The 13,057-nt window shown below is 25.0% G+C and overlaps 1 protein-coding gene across 1 annotated transcript; it reads left to right on the top strand.

Annotated features, from left to right (window-relative positions):
* The first annotated feature begins 2,879 nt into the window (after nucleotides 1-2,879).
* Nucleotides 2,880-13,036, top strand: LOC113549458. The gene is made up of 9 exons (XM_026950768.1): nucleotides 2,880-3,055; nucleotides 5,158-5,264; nucleotides 7,260-8,022; nucleotides 9,138-9,210; nucleotides 10,202-10,301; nucleotides 10,789-10,908; nucleotides 10,969-11,127; nucleotides 12,640-12,774; nucleotides 12,865-13,036. Exons 3-8 carry the CDS (start codon nucleotides 7,287-7,289, stop codon nucleotides 12,700-12,702), a joined length of 1,251 nt encoding a protein of 416 aa, XP_026806569.1. The 5' UTR covers nucleotides 2,880-3,055; nucleotides 5,158-5,264; nucleotides 7,260-7,286; the 3' UTR covers nucleotides 12,703-12,774; nucleotides 12,865-13,036.
* Nucleotides 13,037-13,057: the final 21 nt, after the last annotated feature.

Here is a 13,057-nt window from a genome sequence, read left to right as displayed (position 1 = left end):
GTTATACCTACATTTTAACGTTTTTTTTTTTGTAATCAAATACTAAACAAATCTGAAATATAGTTAAATTCTATGGAATATGTTGACTTTACCTACCCAATCCCAAAATTGATAATAAAACAGTTGTATTTATTTATCATATTAAAACATTTATATAATTAATAACCGTGTAGCAATATGTGTATAAAAAACAACAATATGTATACACCTAAACTCACCTATAGAAAAATAATTCAGGTCATGAAGAGCTCTCATAGACAAGTATCATCTATACCTAGCACCTAGGTAAGTATTTAAAATAAATTGATATTTTTATTTTAATACTTACTGGAAAATTGATTCATATTTATAATACATTATTTTGATTAATATTTTAAATGCATTTTTATTTTTAACCACCGACAAAATAAAACGATAGACTGCAAATACGGAGTTTTTATAGAATAATATTACATACGCGTACAGCAACTGTGTTTGGACACAGAATTATAGAACTATATCAGTTGACAGTTGTTACTAATTTATTAAATTTTAGTGACATTTTCTTCAATAAAAATTGATCAAAATAAAAGAAAAATGAAAAATGTATGAACTATAATTAATAATAATTGTTCAAATTGCATTAGACTTTAAATAGACGGAACATAAAACTCCACGTGCTTACTTTCCTAGTTTTCTACTGCAGGTTACAGGTATAATAATACTCTAAAATGATTTAAAATTAAAATTCATTAATTATTATAATGTCCTTTTTAATTTTTTTTTTACGTGTTCACGCTTTATATATTTCATAATAGTGTGTTTCTACAGGTCTGGAAAAATTATTAAATTATTCACTAATACCGGTGTACTATATTTTATATATACACGTTGTATATATTGCAGTGATAACTTTTACTATAGTATTATATAATAATAAGCAGGTTGTATGATGTACTTTTCGTTATTTCTGTAATAATATAGTAGTTTTATGTAGTTAATATGACTGGGACAATTGTGAAAATATTTTTTTTTAATTTAAATTCGTTCTACTTTACTATCGAGAAATATAATATACTTATATCATTTTAGTTCAACTACCCAATATTATATTAATAATTACCTATTTGAAAGGATTAAAGTATTATGTATAGTATTTATTTAATATTTTTTTTTATTATGTAAAACACATTTTATTAACAAATTTTATGTTACAGAAAAAAAATTGAACTTGCGCAAAATAACAATATTGTACAGAACCTGCATTATACATGTATATATTTCGAGTGTACTTGTCCATAATTGAATAGACTACTCATCACTACCTGTCAGTGACGTAGCCAAGGGAGAGCTAAATAGGCTATAAAGTGTAAAAATATAAGTAAAATTTTAGTGTAATAATGTAAAGTTATTATATAAATCTATTATTGTTTTAAGTAAAAAGTCATGTGTATTCGGCGGTCGTCATAACCGCAAATTTTACACTGTTCAATGCCGCACACATTTATTGTATTGTTAAAAAGGGAAATTTGAATGATCGATAGTTCAAGACCGCATGCATTTGATTGACAGTTAAAAATTAAACAACAAAATCATAAAACTGTATTTCATCTGGATAAGTAGCCATAATCCCAACAAACACTTTAGGAATCAAATGTGATGGTAAATAAGGCAAGCTAAAAAAAAAGTTTTAACCATAGTCAAGATTATGAATTTTTATCATTGTAGTTTTTTTTTAATATTCGAATAGAACTGATTTTTCAGTATAATCCTGAAAGTTGTATTTTTATGATTTTGTGATCTTGATACAATATGATTAACTTGTGTGCGGTACTAAATGATAATGTTATTTTAGATAAATATATACATTATTAATGTATATCAATGTGTGCGGTATTGAACAGTTTGATTTGGGCCTTGGGGAAAATATGCAGGATTAAGGTATTAAAGTGTGCGGTTTTGAACGATGACCTTTTTTTGAAAGTGTGCGGTTATGAACGACGTCCAACGTATTCATTCACCTATATTTACTTATTTTTATATTTTATAAGTGACAAAATAATCGAGCCAAGTTTACAACCGACCTATTTCATTATTTTTATTACCTAAAATTTCCTGCCCTAGTTTATAACAAAAAAGGTAACCGCGGGGCCAGTTTACATTTGCCCCCAAGGGCCAAGTACAATGGATGTGTCATTAAGTATTTTAAAGCCTATATTGCAATTTGCAATAGCCTCATACCTATATTGCATTGAATATTGGATATCAGAGCACGTATATCAAAGTTTGGACAGTATATTAAAATACGTTTATTTATTAGTTTTCACAGCGAGTATTATATTAAATTTATTACTCACACATAGGGTTGCCAATTTTTAATTTTGAAGGTCCAATTTTCCACGAATATTTATTTAATATTACATAATGTAAAAATAATAAAATAAAATAGGTAAATTATAAATTTTTAAAAGTATATTTAGCGATTTTTTCGCAGCGTTTAAAGGGGGGCTACAGCGTATCATGTTTTAAGGAGTAATATTTAGGCTATTTGTATGACATGAACATTTCGGCTTTGTCTATGTGTGAGTAGTACCTCAATGGATATTAGTGTGTGTAATTACTAATCAGTTATCGTTTTTATCATACTGCCACCCCAAGGTTTATAGATTATTATTACCCAAAATATTTCCACGACAAATGAATATTTTTATAGTTAAGTTTTTTTTTTTTACAGTAATTTATAGGATAGATATTAGATAATTATCGTTTTATGACAAAAAAAAATTTAAACTGTTTTTGGTTAAAAAAAGAAAAAAAACTATTACGTGTTTGTATATATGTTATTTGCAGTAGACAATATAAAAATCACTAGGAAATGTCGCCACGGCGGTGACGAAGACGACGTCTGTTATATGTCGAAAGTGAACAAGGGCACTCAGAAAATCATGATCGCTGTCCCGGATTAGCTAGCAGAGTAGTGTTCAATGTGGACCCTGTTAACAGGAGTGTTCATCGTTTTCCTGATGACGGCCACGTATTTGGTCTTGAAGTTCGAATCGCCATCACAATTACCAAGGTTTATAGATAATAATCTATGAGCCTTGCTGCCACCCGCCTATTAGTCGAAATACACATTTCCGGAACTACGATAGTAACCAAAAGAAACAATTATTGTTATATGTTTATATATTATAGTATAATCAGCTATTATCAGTATTACCTAGTTAAAATTAAAAAAAATAAAATATAATTAATATGAATGCTGTATACAGCATATTCGAAGAGCAGGCAATGTTGATTATTATGTTGGTTTATGAAGAATTTAATTTTAATTAAAAAAGTTTACCAAAATATTTAACAAATTATTTTTTATCTTATCTTTTTAACCAAAAAAAAAAAAAAATAATAATAATAATAATAATAACCCTAATCTTCGCTACCCATTCAGAATCTAAAGCGTTGTTGGATAAAATCTTATATTTGATTAAAAATGATGTACTTCTAATATTTTATATTTAAACATGAACTTCAATATAACTTAATTAATTAATATTTAAATTACTAATAATATTTTAACTATGTTTCCATGTTACTATTATCGTAATTCTTGATAATACACTTACACTTGTATACTATTTTCAATATTATGATAGGCCATATATTTTGACGTATTGTCGTAGGTACATATGGTACATCAATATTATACATGAATATGAATTACGAAAGGACCGATAGGTACAATAATTTAATGTAAACAAATAATGTATTACTTATGAGCTGATGACAATTATTAATACATTCATGAGTATAAATAATATAATAATGTAAATATGTATACAATTATTTTGAAGATTAAAAAAAAAGTATTGGTAGATTATTGTTTTAAGTTTGCTAATTTTCTTTGATTAAGACGGATAAGAGATTTTTTAAATAAAAAGTTTTAATTTTGGTTTTCATATTATTTTTCCAAAAATTATCGTCTCGTTTTATTTTTTCATACATCAAACCTTAGTTTTTCCTAGTACATATATTGATATATTTTAAATAAATATATAATTTTAATAATTTTGTTTACCTTTTGGGTTCCATACACAGAAATAGCAATAAGTACGTTCAGAACCTAAAATTACACTAGACTATTTGTTATGATTCGTATTAGAGGTACCGACTTTCTAATTATTTTACAAACTGTATATAATATATTTTACCATTTAATAAAGAAATAATAAAAATTATAAAAAATTATAAAAATTTTACAATACGACTATAACATCCAATAACTGTTTTACTTATCTAATGTCAGTAGTAAGTTCTATGGTGTTATTATCTGTCAAAATATTTTCAGATACTGATAAATGAGTATTTTCCTGTTATAATTAAAATAAAATAATACTGAATAATCTTCAATATTTAAAATATTAATATTTATTAATAGTTATATGTATTTAAAGTTTGACAAGCGGAGTAGTGGACAAATATTTTGCGGGGTACCCCGTACTACACCACTCTGCTTGTAGAATATGTGGAGAAAGCATTTTTCTTCTTTCCAAAATATTTTTCTACTATTATAATTTAATTATGTAACACACCTAAAACCTAACCTATATCAATTTCTGTAATAAAATAAGGTAAAATGATAAATTATTACTTTATGTTGAAGATATATAAATAGCACGTCATGTACCTATATGTAGGTTAGGTTAGAGTTTCACATTAAGACTTATAATTATATTGAATTTGATAAGGTTCAAATAAATCTTCTGTTTTTGTTCTTTGCTAAATTTTGACAACTGATGTCCTTGATTATATATGTATATTATTATCATGAATTTATATTACAACTCAATATTGACCTTGAAACAATTACTAATATTAACAAAAAAATACCGAAGTAATTTTGCATTATTTATACAATAATTATTATGTTTTTGTCTTTTTAATTATTTCATAGGTATAGATTATAGGTAATTTGTTTTATGAAGTTTTTATGTAAGACTTTGTATCTATAAACATTTATTATTAATATTTTAATTTTTGGACCATTAATGTTAGAAATTATTCAATATCGTGAACTTAAAGTGTATAAAAAGTTTAGGTGATAATTAGTGAAATCAATAATTTCATAAATTTAAATAGGTGCTATAAACTTAATGTTAAAGTGAAATATTTTAATTTTAGTTGATACTACACCAGCCACCGAATAAGACATATCCGAATTACAACATCTTATACTTTGAAAAACACGTTCAAACATTATTGTTGACATAATTTTACTAAGAAGATAGGTACGTAATAATATATTTTATATTAAATAATTATTATAATTTTAGAAGATAAGAATATGTATTTGACACATTGTAATATTATAAATTTATAAGTATAGGTAGATACTATGTTATCTGTCAAGTTTGGAGGATAAATTGTTTGAAAAAATAAATGAAATTATGTTTTTAATTTTTTGTTTGCGCGAAATTGTAAAGATAAAAATATAAAAAAGATAAAATGAAAGGTCATGGAAACCAATAGTCATTAGTAGGAAACGGATTTAAATGTAAATTGCATTTTTTTCTGAATGTCCAAAAACGTTGCTTTAGAAATACAAAGTTAATTTCGTATATCAAGAAATTAAAAATGTAACTTTTATTTTTCATTTTTTGACATTATTAGTGCATTTTTTTTTATGTTTTATGTCATTTTTATAAAATAATGGATAAAAATTAAGCAGCCCCTGATTATATACAAATATACAATGCTATTATGAAACATACTTTACAAGTATAACGAATGTATTTATCTAAATTGTGTATTCATTTTTCGGAAATAATTTTCAAAGTAAAAAGTAGATAGGAGAATTAGAAGATCACGAAAATTATACGAATAATTAATACCTAAGAATAAAAATATATGCAATCAAACAATTTTTCAATGTTAAAAATAATGTTAAGATCATTTATTGAGTGCATTATTTAAAACAAATTTCTGTTATGAGTGCATTAAATCGTATTTTTAAAGGCATTTTTCTTGTTTTTTAGACTTTAGAGCATTTAAATCCGTTTTCTAGTCATTAGACAGAACAACAAAAATAAAAAATAATTACAAAATACAGTGTACATGTTTTGTTAAATTTTTTTCATAACAATTTATAACTTTATTTATATATGTTATTAAGTTATCAAAAATTTAAGTGTATTTTAATAAATCTTTTATTTTTGTTTTTAATAGGAAAATCGTGTTGCATTTTCGCTTATACTTTTTAAAAGTTTATTTTTAAACTTTTATTATTAATTTAGCCATATAAAATATAAATTGACAATAATTGTTTAATATTTATCCTTATATTTTTTATGTCATACCTAACCTAATCTAACTTAACTGTGGTCATTATCAAATGATTGTCTAATAATTCACAAAAATAGACGTCAATAAATAAATTGTTATAAGAACTTTATATATCAACCAATAAAAATTAGCATATTATGAGACATAACAGTGGCGGATTAAGCTATTTTCCGCCGTCCCAAATTATAATATAATATTATAAATATATTTTATATTTTATTTTTTAAGTATACCAAAGTGGCCGCTCCAATCACCTGATGGTTTTGCCTGTAGGGTAACCCGACGCTGAGACATAAATATTTTAATAGGTCCTTTAATTTTAGATCATTAAAACCAGTAAGTCAATATACTTAGGTATAACTTAACTAAATTCCCAACTATTATAAGTAATAACTATAACATCCTATACGTCCCCTATAAATTATGATGTATTCTAACATCCACTTATGAGTTCCTTTTGCTTGATTGAAACATGATGGTTATCGGAAAGTCTATATATCTTGAACATAATGTAGGTATTATATAAATTACAATTTTGTTAAATTTCTATTGGGATTCTTTTTATCAGCCTGAGAAATGTTTTGTACTGTTAATGTAATTGTAAACTTAAGTATTACTTATAATAATAAATGCTGGGAGTTTTGATTATTTTTCAGAGCTTATAAAACCGAGCTTACATAAAATAAAGATACCTAGCAACAGCTAGACACGGGTAATAGTAACCTATAGGTAAACGGTAACTATTAATTCCCTAACCTAATCTTAAGATTATTTTTATTAAATTGTATTTTTTTAAATTTATATAAATATAGCATTATTTTAGTAAGGTTATGTTGTAAATTTGGTAAATTTTCTCTTAATATTTAATCAATGAAAATTGTACTTATAACAGCTTATTATATTATTCATACGATGCGTACCTATATAATTTTTATTTTCAGATTTCGTAAGATAAAATATTTCACAAAATGAAATGGTTACAAGATCACGAAGTAGCGATTAATTTGGCTTTATTTAAGCGATACCAATTTTATCATATATTCAATCCAAACAGCTCAAAAATATTAAATTATGATAGTTATAAATTAACAAATGTGCTGTTTATTGTGGTTGTTACATCTTACAATATATTTTCAGCAATGTGCTTTTTCACAGATACTATAGATACTATTGACAGTATTGATTTATTATTAATGATATTTATATACTCTATTATTATTATTTCTTTATTGAAAATCTGTGTACTTTTATTTAATGCGGATCAAATTTGGGATTTATTCGACCTGACGCGCTTCGATTTTTTATCGAGTAGACGGTGTCGCAAAAATGTTGGAATCCTACATAAATATCGTGATAGATCGATAACAATAACTAATTTATACCAAAATTACAGCACAGTAGTATTCATTATATGGATGATTGTACCATTGGTATTAAATACTTTTGTGATGACGGAAGGCCCGAATCAGCGTTATCATAATATTTTCAACATGCAATATCCGGTATCCACAAGCATTTACAATCAATATTATTACATATTTTATTTAATGGAAATAGCGATGGGAATATTTATTTTAAATTATTCAATGATTATTGATAATTTCCTAATATCGTTATGTTGGGCTATCATTGCACAGTATGAAGTAATTACCACAGCGTTCGAAAATATTGGAAATGACTGCAAACTTGAAGACGTTCAGAATGGTATGTCACTAAAATAGCAAAAATTCTAAGACTTTATTTTTAGCGATTACTTTATAAATACTATTAATAGTAGTACAAGTATTAGTCAAGTGTTATACTATTATTGCCAAAATAATTAGTATTTTACTACCTATATATTAACCATACTTTAGTTTTCACTTATTTTTCTTGAATAGCAATGCTCACTTTTTGTCTGCATATTAGAGATTAGGATATATATTATTTTTTTAAACAATTTTTGTAATTTTTTTCTAATTACAAAATGTATAAAATAAGTTAAAAACATTATTCAAATTGGCATTGTTAGTTTAAAATAAGAAATTATAAATAATTGCTAATTGCGCATGTACGTACTAAAATAAGGATTAAAAATTTGTATTTCGGTGGGTACTCCTTTTTACTTTCTGAATAGGTAAACATTTTATAAACATGTTTCTTTTATATTATGATATAAATACAAGTTGAATTTAAATTAGTTAATAATTATTTTATAAAGCATAATTTTTGGTACTTAATATTTTTCAATTTAATAAATGAAAATATAATATATAATTTATATATTTTTTTTATTTTTTAAAAAATTTACGGGCCTAAACTTGTTTACAATATATTAGGATTATAATTTTTAAATTAAAACATAGAAAATCATATTAAATACAAAATTACCATAAAAGAACACATATAATAAAACAATAAAAACAATTACAACTCATTAATAGTTATTATATGTCTAATATTATCAACATAGGCGCCGCCAGAAATTTTATCAGGGGGGGTGCATCGTGCAAGTAGGTATACGCTAATTTCTAAATAATGCTTATATACGTAATAATAATAATAATAATAATAGTTAAATACGTAATATAATATAATATAATATAGATAATATGCAAAATAAAATAGTTTCAATACCACTCAATTTTTTTAATTTAATTAAATTTTTTGTAAAGCCAGGAGGGTGCAAGTGCACCCCTTTGCACCCCCCTAGCGGCGCCCATGATTACCAATTATCTTATGATCCGGTAATATTACAAATTACTGCAATATTACCGAATATTGTAGTAATTATTTATAAATTATAGAAAATTAACAATATACATTTTTTATTTTTCTAGAAAAAGAAAATAATAGTTTCGAAGCATATGAAGATTTTAAATCAATAATAATTGATCAGAAAAAAATTTACACGTTAGTCTTGTAACTTATTGCCTATTGGCTATATTGGCCTATTCGGTTATTATAATGTAATATTATACATTTACACAAAAAATGAGTATGACATTATGTTATACTTTTAAGGAAATGTTTAACTACTATTATTTATTATGTGCATGGAATGGTACATTTTTGGCGTTCAGATTTATGAAATAAATAGATTCAAATGATTCAATTATTGTTAAATAATATTCCATTTATAGGTATACCTGCTCATCCATTATAGAAGATAAAGTATTTTATACTCATTGGAGAACACATTTTAATATTACTAAAACCATCGGTTAATAGTTTTTTTTTAGTATACTTATTTTACCTCTTCTATGACATTTTGTTCAATAAATAATTTTTTTAAAGATCAGATTCATTATTTTTTTTTGAGTAACAATAAGGATTATATATTGAGGATCTAATCATATATTTATGGAATTCGTTTATATTATTTTAATGGTTTGATAGTAGATACATCAACCCTTTCCTAGTTATTTTATATGTTTTTATATTTTGATAGTCAATTGAAGAAGTTCAGAAGTTCAGCACAGACATTATAACATTTTATCTTAATATATTATATAAAAACAAATTGATCAGCTGTTTGACTGTCGATTCTATTATGTTCTATACTAACATGGACGAAGGTATCGTTCTGCATTTATATTATTGCTGGTTGATTAAATAGGGGAAACAATTACGTGTGTAACCTGTGCGTCACTTACAAAAACTAGTCACCGCCCAGGTCAATTTACGTGAATGGAGTATTTATTTCAAGTTTATCAATCGTCTCCGAGTATTTTATATTTTATAATAAATAATTAGGAATGCTTGAATATTATTCGACTGATAGATAATCATTTTTTTAAATATTTAAATTTAAAATAATAATGATGTAACATTTTCATCAATTAGGTATATATATAATATTCGATACTTTTTAAAAATAATGTATAAATATATATTTTTTCAGAAAATTAAAATCATTCTATCGTGTGGTGTGGATAATAGTCATATTTTTGATTATTATAGATTCAGTTTTATTAATAATACTGACATATTCATTTATTATGGTAATTACACAAATAATTTTATATTTGTATTATTAACTCAGTATTAAAATCTAAATATACTTTTAGAAAACCCCATTGATACGTTTTTCTTAAGCATCAATTCGTCTATCAGCAGGCTATTCAATCTTACATTTACGTTTTTTTTTTTATTATTATTTGTTCATCTTAAACAACTAAAATGTAAAATTATTAAGCGTCCTATTGGTATAGGTACTTCGTAAATCAAAATGAACACTACTCAGGAATTTTCAATGAGAGGGGATATATGTTATACAATTTTAAGTAATAATTCATTATGGTAACCCAAACACAAAAATTGCACAAGAAAAAGCCCATGGGGGATATATCCCTCATCACCACCCATCATCCCAAAATCTCCTCTGCACACGCTACTAATTGACACTAACTACAATAATAATAATATAACCTATTTATATGTCCTAAATATTATCATAGTTAATGAATACTAATTTTGTTCTGTTGATAGATATGTTCGTCAGCAGAATCATTTTCTATTTTCAATATACTCAAGATCTCAACAGCATTTTTTGTTTTTATAATTCAGTTATACTTATACTGCTATTTATTTGATGTTTTAAATGACAAAGTAAAATATATCACAGTAATATTAGTAAAATGTTTTCATTAATTTTGTGTTTAAATACAGAAAGAATCCGTTAACTTTGGAATATATTCTTGTAATTGGACGAGCATGGATTTAAAATTTAAAAAAATATTATTAATAGCCATGAAGTTCAATAATGCTAATCAATTAAAGATAAAAGCTACACCAAACAAAATCGTTAACTTACAACTATTTTCTAGCGTAGGTGATTGTTTTATACATAAAATATTGAAATATTGGGCAATAAATATATTATTATTTGTACATATGTCGCATCTATATCCCGCTATTGTACGTTTCACGAAATGATGGAACCGCGATTTCTCTACTTCACGTAATTACACAATATGGATTATATTTCGTGAAATGGATACCTAAACCTTCATCAACGGAACTTGTTCCGTCATTTGGATGTCCATAAAGCAAAATTATATTGTATAAATAAAAGTAAAAATATACTGAAAAATTGCGGCGCCCCTGAAAAATATTGCATCCTAGGCACGTGCCTAGCTCGGCCTAGGTTGCCTATGCGTAAATCTGCCCCTGGATAGAACAGATAAGAATTATTGTCACGTCAAGCAAACAGCGAAGGTACTATGTTATTCAGACTTACATTTCCTCTAATAATTTTAATTTTAAATAAACTGTCAGTAAACATTATAGTTTGTATTTAAGTACCTATTTGTAAAATATTTTCTTAAAAATAATAATAAAATTAAATTTGTAAAATTAATTATAAATGATTTTTTACATAATACATAATAATTTTTTTTTTAATTTTGCTATATGGACATCCAAATGACAGAACAAGTTCCATTGATGACGGTTTAAATATCCATTTCACGAAATACCTATATAATCTATATTGTGTAATTACGTAAAGTTAAGAACTCGTGGTTCCATTTCGTGAAATGGACGCAGACGTTGTCCATTTCATGAAACGTACAATAACGCAATATGGATGCGACATATACTTGATGTTCCGGGGGATTTACCCAAATCTCCTGAAATAATGGAGATATGAAAATTCTGTTTTTTTAAAACTGCCAGTGACATGGAATACAAATATTTCATATTTCAATTTAATTTAATGTTTTGGTAAATAAGTTAAAAAAAATAATTTCTATTTAATTAATTTAAAAAAAACTTAAAGATATAGTAATTTTGTAGTTTATTTTTCTGAACATTTTAACGTTCAAAATTGTATTCTTATTAGAATTGTGATTTTCAATATCTTTTTTTATTTTTGTGAATATTATTGTAGTATAATATACACAAGAGTCCGCGTGCTACATGCTTATTAATACTGGTACTTGTATATAGGTAGTATTAAATAATTCACAATCGTCAATTTTTCTCGAAACTAAAAAAAATATTAAAAATTACGATACTAAATAAAATAAAATATTGAACGTTTACATTTCAGAAAAATACTCTACAAAATGGTTATCTTCAATCTTTTTTGAAAATAATTGAATACAAAATTATTTTTTAACTTTTTTATCAAAACATTAAATTAAATTAAAATATGAAATACTTGTAGTCCTTGATCCCTTGTCTCTATGAGCCTTTAAAAAAAAAAAAACATAATTTTGATATCTATTATTTCAGGAAATATTGCAATGGGTCTCATGGGACAAGGGATACTCTTATATATATATATATATATATACATATTATATAAATATGTAATGTTACCAATTAAAATTTCAGGTGACGACGACAACCTTCAATATTGTCACGGTTATGCTCAAAACAATAAATGGGAAAAAATAATTTTAGTACAAATATAGTATCTAATTTCTGATTGTTTATGCGCATAATGCCTATAACCCACAGACACAACTGGTAAAATTAGATTTAACTTAATATATTATAAATTGTGGTGCATATTAACTATTAAGTATTATCATTGATATTGATAATTATTTATTTCAGTTTCTATTTTTTCATAATCAGTGCCAGGTTAACGAATATGCAGCCTGGGGTCAGATTTTCAAATGCTGCCCTTTACACATTTTGTACAGTTCATAAAAAGAAGAAAAATATTAAAATAAAAACGGTGTTAAAATTGTTTAATCTTTAATTCATTAAAATGTAATACATTGAATAGAACAAAAGTTATTGCACA

This window comes from Rhopalosiphum maidis, chromosome 4 (genome assembly GCF_003676215.2).
Source record: "Rhopalosiphum maidis isolate BTI-1 chromosome 4, ASM367621v3, whole genome shotgun sequence".
NCBI classification, from domain to species: domain Eukaryota; kingdom Metazoa; phylum Arthropoda; class Insecta; order Hemiptera; family Aphididae; genus Rhopalosiphum; species Rhopalosiphum maidis.
The sequence above is the reverse complement of the archived record's forward strand: the minus strand, read 5'-3'. Positions and strand labels throughout refer to the sequence as shown.